The sequence below is a fragment of the Neovison vison genome, chromosome 12 (assembly GCF_020171115.1).
Source record: "Neovison vison isolate M4711 chromosome 12, ASM_NN_V1, whole genome shotgun sequence".
NCBI classification, from domain to species: Eukaryota; Metazoa; Chordata; class Mammalia; order Carnivora; family Mustelidae; genus Neogale; species Neogale vison.
In genome coordinates this window covers 125,223,156-125,236,069 of record NC_058102.1, presented here as the reverse complement: position 1 = coordinate 125,236,069, position 12,914 = coordinate 125,223,156, and the positions used below count along the sequence as shown (strand labels likewise).

The window sequence follows — 12,914 nt, the reverse complement described above, 5'->3', positions numbered from 1 at the left end:
GCTAGGTTAATAAAGAAAATAAAGTCCGGAGTAGGAGATGATTCATTTAGAGATGTTTCTGGTGAGAGTAAACATGGCATTAAAAAAGAAAATACATACCCACCACTACTTCTAATAAATGGAGTATTATTGACAAATCTAAGGTAGAATGCTCTGAATGCAGATTATATAGAGAAAAATCAGATTTTTAAAATTTTTTATAAACATATATTTTTATCCCCAGACAGGTCTGTGAATCGCCAGGTTTACACACTTCACAGCACTCACCATAGCACATACCCTCCCCAATGTCCATAATCCCACCCCTCTTTCCCAACCCCCCTCCCCCCAGCTACCCTACGACCCAGCAATTGCACTACTGGGTATTTACCCTAAGAAAAATCAGATTTTTAAAACTGTCAATTGATTGCATATTAAAAGAAAAATAAGTCAAATCATCTCTTGGATAAAAATTCTTTAAATTTTGGGATGCCTGGGTGGATCAGTCAGTTCAGTGTTCAACTCATGATTTCAGCTCAGGTCATGATCTCTGAGTCCTGGGATTAAGACCTGCATTGGGCTCCATGCTTAGTGAAGAATCTGTTTGGGATTCTCTCTCTTGCCCCCCACCCACATGCTCTCTCTCTCTCTCTTTCTCAAATAAATAAATAAAATATTTTAAAAATTCTTTAAATTTCTAAACAATTTTTACTTTTTATACATGATTAATATTTATTATATGCAGTAAATAATCTCATTAATTTTATTAAATTAAAATTATTAAATCATAACATTTGTGATTAAATGGATAATGATTAAATTCCAGAGATGGATGGAGAGTTGGGGAGAGAGGGAAGTATATTACTGTTGTAGATTTCTCACCATATCCCAGTTGGGAGATGATAAAGTCAAATTCCTCAATGCTGTGGATGCTGGCTAGATCGCCACCTTCCTTCCGACATGCAGTCAAGGCATCTCTTTGGATTTTCTTCTCCTCTCTGTGAATCTTGTAGCAGTGACCAGCATATGGCCACCACTGACTTGGACAGTTAGTGGGCACATCACTTTCTGAGAAAAAAGAGTTTTAAAAATTATAACAAAATTTTCTATCATTTGATACACAAAACAATTCATAGTAAACATTTAAAGGTAATATTTATTTTTCTTTTTTGGCATGCATATTCACAAAAGATAAACTAGGTGCAGGCAGAAGAGTCACTAAAAACCCACAGAAACTACCAGAGCATGAGCTGGCCACCTGTGCCTTTGCATGGCCTCTGGCTTGATCCTGCAAGATGGCATATGATACTGTTGAGAGCGAAGGGATTTAGATTCAGAAGTGTTTTGAATTTGCCACAGGTCATGTGATCTTGGGCAAGTCACATGACAGGAACCAAAGGATCCCTATATGTGAAAACGTTTCAATATTGATAGCAATACCAACAGAAAGCTATTTATCCTCACTGTGTTCTTCTGGACTAGAAACCATTTAAGATAGTGTTATATAAATTACACATACCACAATAATTATTATTAAGTCAATGAGTAATAGTGGCTAACATCCTAATTATTGCTACTAAGAGTTAGGGTTAAATCTCATAAATCGTGACTTTATGTTGCAAAAATGAACTGTAATAGTATTGAGCTGGCGAAAGGGAAAGGAAAGATATTTGAGGGCAGAAACTCATGTTATTTATCCTTGTATGCCCTAGGACTGGCATGGGGGTTGGCACAGGGCTGGTGTAATGAATGTAGATCGAGAAAATATATTGGATATGCAACAGCTTATCATTACCATTTATCGATACTCTTTCAAACTGCAAGTTAGCAATGCACCTTGCTTAAAGAGAGACTCTATAACCACATGAATGTTAATTTATACATGTTTGGTAGTGAATGTTCTCAGCATGCTACCTTAGCATATGTTCAGTATGGTAGATGTGTGTTATTTAATGAATCCCTTAAAGCCCTTTTTCCGTATAGACCAGGACTGTCTGCCACATGTTTGAGTCCCAGACTCTGTTTACAGGAGTCATGTTAAGTAAACAGTCACCCATGATGACCAGGCACTGCATTATCATAGTAGAAATCATGCACATGCTTAAAAAATCCCAGGCCCTCAATACAGTTTAGATATTCTACACTTCTACGTTACATTAAAGAAAAAAAAAATTACTATATCTCTGGAGCCCTCTGGTGGGATATTTTGATCTTGCTACCTGGGATGCTGAAAATAAAGTCAGTAAGTGCTGAGGCCTTCAAAAACTGAACCAGTGACCTTTAAAAATATCTTAAAACATGAAGACAGCCAAGGAAAAAAAGTTCCAAGGGGCAGCCAGAAAAGATCTCTCATTCCTGTGGAGCAATACTGTCTAACAGAGATACGATGTAAGTCACGAATGAGAATCACATACATGGTTTTAAATTTGCTGGCAGCTGTGTTAAATAAAAATAAAAAGAAACAGGCACATTTAATTTTAATAATTTATTTCCTTTAACCCAGTATACCCCAAATATTATCATTTCAACATGTAATCAATAAAAAAGAAGTCACGAGATATTTTTACTCATTTGTGTGGGAAGTCTTGGAAAGGCCATATGCATTTTACACACTTAGAGCACATTTCAGGTCAAATTAGCCCCGCTTCATGCTCTCAGTGGCCACTTGTGGTTTGGGGGGTCATGTGGTTCTAGGATCCCAGGAACTATGGCAAACAGGGTAGCATTGCAGGGACCAACAGGGTTCAAGGTAGAACACTTGCCCCAGGGGGTCACCAGTCATGTGTACTGCATAATTTTAACTCTCACAGGATTTTCCTCTGTGATTTATTTGAATTTATAGATAAGCCAGAATGATTCATCCAGGAAATACAGAGAAATTCAAAACCCCATGTCAAATGAAGGTTAGCAAGTAAAATGAGGTGGGGGATAGTAGATAAATTAGGCTAATTTATTTGATTTGATTTGATTCTATCACTTTATAAATTTTGACAGTATGAACACATTTTCACAGGCAAAACAGGTATTAATATTTTCTGTTACAGATGAGGAACCCAAAACTGGGAGTTAAGTAACAAAGCTAATTTCCAGAATTCTGCTTCCTGTACCAGAGAAGCTATTTAAAAAAGCACTCTCATCTCCCCCTACATGGTAATTCCAAGTCTTCGGAAGGAGAATTGTATGACTTTTTCCAAGGAGAAAGAATTATACTTTTTCTCCTATGGGAGGAATAGAGAAGATGACGTACAAAATGATTTAGGTCTCCCAGACACATGTTTCCAGTCATAATATCATCAAACCCAAGAACCAGGACCATTGTCTGTACCCACTGGAGATCATGATCATTTCTATCTCTATTAAAATTGCAAATACAGACCTTTATACCTGGGGCAAATAATACATTATATGTTAATAAATATTTAAAAAATTGAAAATACACCTACTCTTTGGTCCAGCAACTCCACTTCTGGGAATGATCACACACATGAAATGACATGTGTATAAAATTATTCACTGTAGGATTGTTTGTAAAAATAAAAAATCGGAAGAAAATTGAAGGTCCATTAATAGGTGACTGGTCAAAAATATACATGGTCTCTCTCTAATGTCTATTGTGAGTCATAAAAATAAACCAAAAAGCTATTTTTGTACCATATGGAAAGATGTCCATATTTTTTATCTGAAAAAGGTGAAGAAGATATGTATTGTGTGCTGCCATTTGTATAAAGCAGACAGAAATAATCATAAACATATTTGTTTATATATTTATAGACTAACCAGATAAGGATAAACACCCAGAAACAGTTATTTATCAGGGACAAGAACTAGGTGTTAGAGGTTAAGAGGTATAAGGAAAATACTATTATTTTCTATCACTTTATAAATTTTGATTTTCCAACCATGTCAATCATATTTTAAAGTCAACTTTTTTTTAAACTTTAGAAGTCAAGGAGAAAAGTCAAGAATGCCATACTGTCAGATTTCTCAAGCAGAATACACACATACATATGTACATCCCTCTAAAGTATTAAGTGTCTCTCTAAAAACAGCTGATAGTGAAAAAATGTGGGTTGTCTGCTTTCTGTCAATTTGAAAAAAGGGTGCATTCTTGCATTAGTAACTTAATTCTTCTATAAAATTATAAGAGAGAGCATAATTGACTTCTTTTCCCAGGGTCTAGCCAATATATAAAATTCAGTTAGTATTTTTGGATGTTTTGTCTCATTTCTGTGAAGACTTCCACTGAAGATGATAAACTTACGGCACGAGAGCCCAGATAAATCCTTAAATAGCCAGAATATAATAAAAACATCCTTTGCAGATATTTATTTCCTAGTTTGGATTCCTGTTTTGTCACATGTGCAAGTTTTATATATCCTCTGAATATCCTCTTCCTCATCGAGAATGTGTGAATAATAATGCCTGGCTCATAGGGCTGCTATGAGGCTAGAATTCCTATTTATGTTCTTTCAAAGTCTTTGTACATGCCCAAACACCACAGCACACTCAGGAAATGTTGGTGACCATTACTAGTAACCAACAAAAAGAAATTCCGGAGGACTATGACTAAGTTTACTCCATAAATTATCAACAAAACCTGTCATTTCATACAGTTCTGCTCGTCTATAATTTTCTTCTTTCAATTAAAGTATCTTCTACACTTCAGACCAAATAGATCACTTACCAGAGGGAATCACAAAAGAATTCAAACTTGTGTTGCCCTTTTTACAAATATAGCCTAGTCTCTGAACACATTCCAGATTTTCCCATTTAGCATTTTTCCCAGGATTTAGTGACACACAGCTTTTTCCAGGTTCTGTTGATGGACTTCCTTTGGGGAAAAGGAAAATTGAAAGTGGGATTATTATGGTAGCGCAAGCAGTTAGCCCCCAAAACCTCACAGCTTCATCCTTGGGATTTAATTGGGTCCCATTCTGTCTCTGGCTTCATATTCACCAATAAATCTTTACTGACTGCAGTGCAAAAGACATGTTGAGTATCTATTTCTTTTCTTATTGCTGGGTCGCTATAGTGTCTAAAATGTTGATTATACAAGTTCACTTCTTTGAAATAACTCATTTCACAATATGGACAATAAAGCTAGACTTTATAATCCTAAACAATCTTCACATTGGGTTTTGTTATGTATAATCAATCTAGAAGTAACTAACAAAATGCAAAACACACAATGTTCTAAACCAACCATATCAAACATTGTAAATACCTACCAAAAACCTATGTAAGGCTTACTGTGAGGAGCAAACTAGAGAATTTCTGAACATGGTAAAACTTTCTCCAGCTGGAGAGAGGAGATGGCAGAGGAAGACAGCAAAGAGGAGAAAGACTAGGGAAGGGAGCTTGGGAGCTTGAGAAGCAACAGGGCATAGGAAACACTGATAAAGTCCACCCCAAACTCAAGACTCTTCCTCACGATTTTCAACCGAGCCCACTAAAGATTTTTAACCACTAACCCATCATCCCATATCTTCCTGAAAATTGATAAAAGAACCAGATAAAGTTAACTTTGGGGGGCGCCTGTTTTTGGCTCAGGCCATGATCTCAGCTCCTGAAATAGAGCCCCGCATCAGGCTTTTTGCTCAGCAGGGAGCCTGCTTCCCCTTCTCTCTCTGCCTGCCTCTCTGCCTACTAATGATCTCTCTCTGTCAAAAAAATAAATAAAATCTTTTAAACAGTCACCTTTGGGAATACAATGGATACATTAATGCCCACATTTCTCATGCCTTTCCACTAGTTAATACAGGAATTTCACTAGTTAAAACCAGTGTTCTGAAAACTAGTGCCATCTCTCACCTGAAGACAGGTTGATGAGCCAACTTTTGTTAATGACTCTGCTTTGTGACCTCTGACATGTATATAACCTGGACCTGGACCACACTTTGCCTTCCTGCTAGATGGGAACCATATCTCCTGCTCCATAAAGCTTTTGTCAACATTTTTTGAAAGTTTTGGAAGAGCGTACAGTGAAAAACACTGCCAATGATAAAGGACTTAAATATATCAATTAGTTGTCTTTAAATGGCTACCATAGATATAGATTTGAGTTCACATTTCTCTGACATTTGTGTAAAATATCCTCACTTTAAATGTGAATGTATTTTAATAAATGTATTTCTTGGTAAGAACACAACTGAATGTTTAATCAAATATTTCATGCAATAACAGCTTCTAATATTCTACAAGGTTTCTGATTTTAGTTTGAAGAAACTCTCCAGAGAGTTTCAGATTATTTCAGGAGGTGATTTAACCTTGTACCTCTTATTTCTCAGGAATTTGGTTTAATAAGGGAGGACATTTCTTTTCCTTTCTCATCAATATTCTAATTTCATTCCTCATTTTCACTGCAGTTAGCCCCCCCAATTTTCTCACTGAACCCTTAGAATGCAAATGGTTAAGTATTACAATAATTATTCCAAAATTGTATAATAAATAAAGTGACCTGCCAAACATGCAATAATTCAGCAGCAAAAAATAATCTCTAGTTCCTTAAAAATATCATTATTATTTAATGATCTGATTGAGCCCAACTGGCATTCTCTAATTTAATTTGACTGAGTGGGCAGACAAATCAAAACCTCGCCCATGAGAAAGACATCTTATATTCCTCTACTGTAATGTTTAGTTCCCATATTGTAGAGGAAAACAAAGCTGACTCTAGTGACAGCCCTGTTACTCTGCACTGAAGGAATGCATTGAATGTGGAATTTCATAGGAAAAGCACATCAGTTTAAACCAAAATATATCCTCTAAAACTTCCCTTTTGTGTTTTGGCATCTATTCTGAGCTAGCTAGCTAGCTTGCTTGCTTGCTTCTTTCTTATTTTCAAAGCTTTCATTTTCTTTAAATACCATAAATCAGTAACATAGAAGAGAGTTTAGTTTCCTAAGCCCAATGCAAAAACCACTCAGTGGCTTTTAAGAAAGAAGTCTGACCATATGAAGAAACACTACATCAGTATTTTCTCATAGCAGAATTAGTAAATGAAAATGTGACCATCCTTTTCCACAACCATGCAGACATTAGTAATCATTAATTATTATATTCTTTGCTAATAAACCAACATTAGTATGGGGTGGGATTGGAAGTGGGGGTGGAGAGTTCTGAATCACACTCCATAGAGCACCTCAAGCACAAAACTGCTAAAGAATTATTATGCTAGCATGGAATATTATCATCTATGTCTAAAATAACATTTTAATCCAACTCTATTAGATTAACAACAGAAGAAAATGATGTTAAGCTCCTTATAACAATGACAGAAAAATCATAAAAATCTCAGGGCTCAAGAAAATGAGAAATTGTCCAGCCCTAAATAATTCATATTCACTTAAATTCACAGTATGTGTGTGTGTAAATGTAAATAAATACATATATAATCTTTCAATAAACTATATAGCATTATATAGTATATATACACATACATCTCATAAGTATAAATTTCATATATAAGCACTTTCAACTGGAACATTGTAGAATTTGAAAATTTGATTTTGAATATAATAGCTAGCAAATCAAGGATATTCAGAGAATGTGTACTTTAACAGAGTCCTCCTGTTGATTTGTGTCATAATTCTGCCAGACAAATCTCTAACCCGAGAAGCAGGTATAACTTTATGGTTTTATGATATGCAAATCTAGTTGGCAGATTTCAAAGGAATGTGAGAAATAGACTATATTTGGTAAAGTCTCCCAGTTCTTTTCTTTGAGCTCCCCATGTAAGATGATGAAGATCACTATGGTATCCAGATAAATTAAATCTTGATGTATTTATCCACAGACAAGCTGGACCCTACCTGGTAACCAGTTCAAATACCGGAATGGACTTCCACTGCTCCACTGCCATCCAGTGTTGAAACTCAGACTGTTAAGTCCAATCCAGAGTCCTGAGGTCAAGGAACTGGTTAATCCTATGGAACAAAAGCAAAACCAAACAACAAAAAAAAACAAAACTGACATTTGGAAAACACAATAGAATTGAATTCAGAATTAAGTGCTTGGATCAAAATGTATTAGAGAGAAGTAATAAAAAAACAATGCCTAACATTTCTCCTTGGATTCTCCTAAGGTAAGTACAACTATGACCTCCATGGAGAGATAAAGAAACAGAGAAACAAAGAAACAGAGAAACAAAGAAAGCCCAAGTAAGATTCTTAGTGAGCTCCAGTAAGATTCTTGCTAAGCTTCTAATCCAGATATGACCAGGCTTCGACCCTATCATCTTGGAATACTCCTATCGGATAGTAGGAATGTGCTTTTAATTTGGATAAGACTCTATCAACAAAAAATAATTTTACTTCATTTTAGAGTACCAATAAGATTTTTTAAAAGATTTTGTTAATTTGTTTGAGAGTCCACAAATGAAGAGCAGGAGGGACAAGGAGACTCCTTGATGAGCCCAGAGCCCTACATGGGCTCCAACTCACGACCCTGAGACCAAGACCTGAGCAGAAACAAAGAGTCAGACATTTAACCAACTGAGCCACCCAGGTGCTCCTACAATACAAATAAGATTTATTATAAAAAAAATTCCAAGTTTTCTATCATAAAATGTTTAATAAACATTTCAGTCTCTCATTCTCATAAGTTATTACCTAACCTTCCAGAACTTAGTCTACGACTTATCTCACATTTTTTAAAAATCATTTTTTCTTTTTATTAATATTTTACTTAAAGTCTAAGTGAAATTCTTTGGCTAACATGAACAATACTTTGTTTAGGCACTTCATAAGTCATAATTACAATATTTCAAACTCTGTGCGGTTGGGAGGGGTGGTTTGGTGGAGGTTGATGTAGAATAAAAAAACAAGCCACATAGACATGCGCCCTGTGGTGTCAAACACTCTGATTTGTTACCTACCTATACTTTTAAAAAACAGATTCTCTTTTCTCTCTACCTTGTTTTTAGTTGATTAAAGAAGACCACAGAGGGGGAGGGGAAAAGTAAATGGGAAGGAATCAGATAGGGAGACAAACCATGATAGACTCTGGACTCCAGGAACCAAACTGAGGGTTACAGAAGGAAGGGGGTGGAGGGATGGGGTAACAGAGTGGTGGGTATTAAGGAGGGCACATGTGGTGATGAGCACTGGGTGTTGTAGGAATCGTTGAACACTACATCAAAAACTAATGATGTACTATATACTGGCAAGTTGAACATAATAAAAAAGGGGGGGTGCATAAAAAGCAAAACTATCCTTTGTCTGAAGTAAAATACCAAACTTAAGTTGGTATTCTTGTCAATGGTGAGAATTACCACTTACACTATTCAGACTACTGTATGTGTCCATTTAATCCCACAAACTATGATAGGTGTCTCGTGACACCAAAGCCCAGACTCTACAGTTCTCATGTAACCAACTGAGCTATCTCAAAGTCACTAACATTTCCCCCAATTTCGCATTAGCTCACACATGCATATATTCATGTCACCAATTCAAATGAATGGAGGTCACAGCCACTCAGTGCCAAATAATCAGATCTCACATTTATTGCATTCACTTCCGTTAAAGGGCAGATGATGGTCTTAGAGGTCATGGGGTCTGAATGTTTCACTCAGTGCATTCAGAATCTGGAAGCGAGGCACTCACAAAGCGCGGTCCAAATACCCACTTGAGGATGTTGATTAGGTTGATATTGATTAGGTAGGTTGATGCTTCATAAACTGAACTGAATTTGATACTGGAATTACTTACTGAAAAGGAAACCCTATTGTGTGATTTCTTTAAACAAAGTAGTAAAATAATGATGGGATGAAATTAAATACTGGAATCTAAAAATCAGTGAAATTAATTCAGATCCGCTCATTTTTATCAGATGTTCTAGAAAAATTGTTTGAGTTAGCACAGTTCTTACAGACGGGTGCTTTATGTACCTTGGGTGGTATCTAGTCCAATCTCTTCATTTTACAGAGGAAGAAATTAAAGACAGAGAGATTAAGAAACATGGGGAGAGGCAGAGGATTAGCAGATCAGGTTCAATGTGGTTTCTCCAGTAGATTCAATCCCAGTTTAAATTAGTTTTGCCTGTGAGTTATTACTATAATATGTTTTTTAGATAACTTTAAATGTCATAGCACTTTTAAATAAACAACAATGAACCAGACAGCTATTTCTGATACGTGTCATTCCTCTCCAGACAAAAGTCCATGCCGGAACTCACTCCTAACACCTGTGAAGACTCATCTTTGGGTTCTCCAAAGTTGGAATCTTAAAAAAATAGAAATGTTTATTGTAAACTCTACCAAGGAGATGAGACTACCAAAAGGGTAAGTCTTTGTATTTCTAAAGTCTTAAATCTCTGGGATGAGCATCACCAAGTATGAATGCATTTATTTAAAATAATATTAAAGCGATAAAAATGCATTCATATGAAATTAATTTTATAATTATTTATCTTATCCATGGTCACCTTTTATTTTTTACATATAGTTATTAAAACTATTTGAGTACTATACTATTTAGTCACTTTAGGATAAATTAAAGAAATCAACTAAAAAGTTCTGTCCTATCTCATTTATGTAATAGTTAACTTGTGATGGGTCAAGTGGAAATACTTGTCTACTACTCTGTGCCTTAGAAATGTCATTCTGGATCAGTATCACACTGATACTACATTTTATGTTAATAATTACTCTATTAAATACTATTGAACACTTAACGACTTTTTTCATAAATTACTTAAAGTTGTTGTCACCTGACTAATACTCTCTGTACGTAGAGAAGGGTATACTAGAGACAATGATGCTGAGAAAGTAGCATTTCACAAATGCTTAATATAGCTATTCCCCCAAATCAAACACGCTTGTATTTTAAAAAATTTATTTGTTAAGAAAATAAACATTTATAAGTTTTCAAAACTATAAGTAATTCACTGACTATAGAAAGAATTAAAGTAGATTTTTTCTGACTGCTAAAATTACTGTATTTAGCATAACAAAGCAAAGCAGATATAGCTTCTTAAAGGAATTATCTGCCCTCTGACATCCCGCCTCTGCTCTAGGTACTTGTAGGCTTATTTTGAAGAATTGAATTAATAAATACTTCTTAAACCAAGGCCTAACACATAATCTGTGCCCAATAAAAATGAGTTATTATTATTATTACTATTCCTAGTACTACTACTCTATGTTGAATGAGGTTGGCAAAAAGTATGATTAGAAACAGTTCAAGTTTTGTGTTAAATATATCCTCACTTAAAGCAAAAGAGCATCGTCCACAAATTTCTTTCTTTCTTTTTCTTTTTTTCTTTTTATTTTATGTATTTATTTGACAGAGAGAGAGAGAGATAACAAGCAGGCAGAGAGGCAGGCAGAGAGAGAGGAGGAAGCAGCCTCCCCGCTGAGCAGAGAGCCCAAAGTGGGGCTCGATCCTAGGACCCTGGGATCATGACCTGAGCTGAAGGCAGAGGCTTAACCCACTGAGCCACCCAGGCGCCCCCAAATTTATTTCTTTAATGTGCTTTTGTAATGTCATAGAGAGACCAAGAGTTGTTTTTTTTTTTAGCATTATAACACAAAATATCAATTTTTAGTATTATAACACAAATATCAATGAACTTTTTAATTCTTGCTTTTTCTGCATGTATTGTCTGAAATGGTTATGCACCTACTTTCAAACCTAGTTATAACAGAAGATATACTTGGGTCCAACATTGCCCTTTGCTTTCATCTCTTCCGCATTGTGGTTCAATTCATTGTCCAGCCAACATCAAAAACAATCAGAGTAGCAAACCAGCTTTCACTTCCCACAACTTATTTCAGTTCTGTAAATCCTAATCCTGTAGTTATACCTCTGATTTAGGAATTGAGGATTAAATAGCTTCCCAACATTTTGGGGGTAGAAACAGAAGTGAGGATGATGCAATGACCGTGAATGATGTAAGAAGTCGCCGCTGGCAGACACTAACCCCAGACAACAGGGAATCAGAGTGTGGGTTTAGACTAAGTTAACCAGGACAAGGAGTGGCTCACAACTAAATTAAGGTTCTCTTTAGTGCTCTGGGGACCACCAGATCCTCACTTAGTTCGTGAATGTGACCCGGGAAGTCAGACAGAGCTCAGTTCCAATCTATTTTCTGAACAGGAGGCATTAGGCATCTTTGTAGCTTCTCCCTGTTATTTCTTCTGTAAAGTGAAGTAAATAGTGTTCATTTAGGAGGTTGGTGTGAGCTTGAGAAATAAAGCCCAGGGGTGCCTGGGTGGCTCAGTGGGTTAAGCCTCTGCCTTCAGTTCAGGTCATGGTCTCAGGGTCCTGGGATCGAGACCCGCATTGGGCTCTCTGCTCAGCGGGGAACCTGCTTCCCCTACTCTCTCTGCCTGCCTCTCTGCCTACTTGTGATCTCTCTCTCCCTGTCAAATAAATAAATAAAATCTTTTAAAAAAAAAGAAGAAAGAAAGAAAAAAAGCCCAGTGTCTGATACACAGCAGCTGATCAAAAAATGACAGCTAAATGGAACTAAGTCATAAAAATGGTTCACATCTTTTTATAAAAAAAGAATATTTAGACTGCTCACAATCCTCACATAAAATAAATCTTATTTTAAAAAGATAACTATTTATGGGCATGTATTTTTTTATTTTAGTGGCATATTTCCCCAAAGAAGGTAGATCACAATCCTTTACTCACACCATTATTTTCTAGATTCTTCCCCTACTACATCCCAATAAATCCTGAAAGTCATGAATATCTTCCCTCCAAAAACCAAACCTCTGTTTCACTTTATGAATTCCCCCGTAGGTTTTTTCTACCCCTAATGCATGATATTTTTTACTTAAAGAAAAGCAGGAAATACTGCAGATCTCGTTAATGAAATCTCTCTTATCCAGATTTCAGTTAAAATCTGCTGACTAAAATTCCAGAGGCTTGGATAACTTTCAAATGCGTATCTGAGGTGAACTCAGCCTCCGAATCTCTTAGGGC

General features: G+C 35.9%; 1 protein-coding gene across 1 annotated transcript in view; it reads right to left on the bottom strand.

Annotated features, from left to right (window-relative positions):
* MRC1 (mannose receptor C-type 1) overlaps positions 1-12,914 on the bottom strand; it is a 101,549-nt gene that overhangs the window by 63,955 nt on the left and 24,680 nt on the right. The window contains exons 5-7 of the mRNA XM_044227011.1: positions 7,791-7,904; positions 4,664-4,810; positions 862-1,047 (exon numbers count right to left, since the gene is read on the bottom strand). Coding sequence (XP_044082946.1) covers positions 862-1,047; positions 4,664-4,810; positions 7,791-7,904 — 447 coding nt within the window. The remainder of the gene's footprint in view (positions 1-861; positions 1,048-4,663; positions 4,811-7,790; positions 7,905-12,914) is intronic.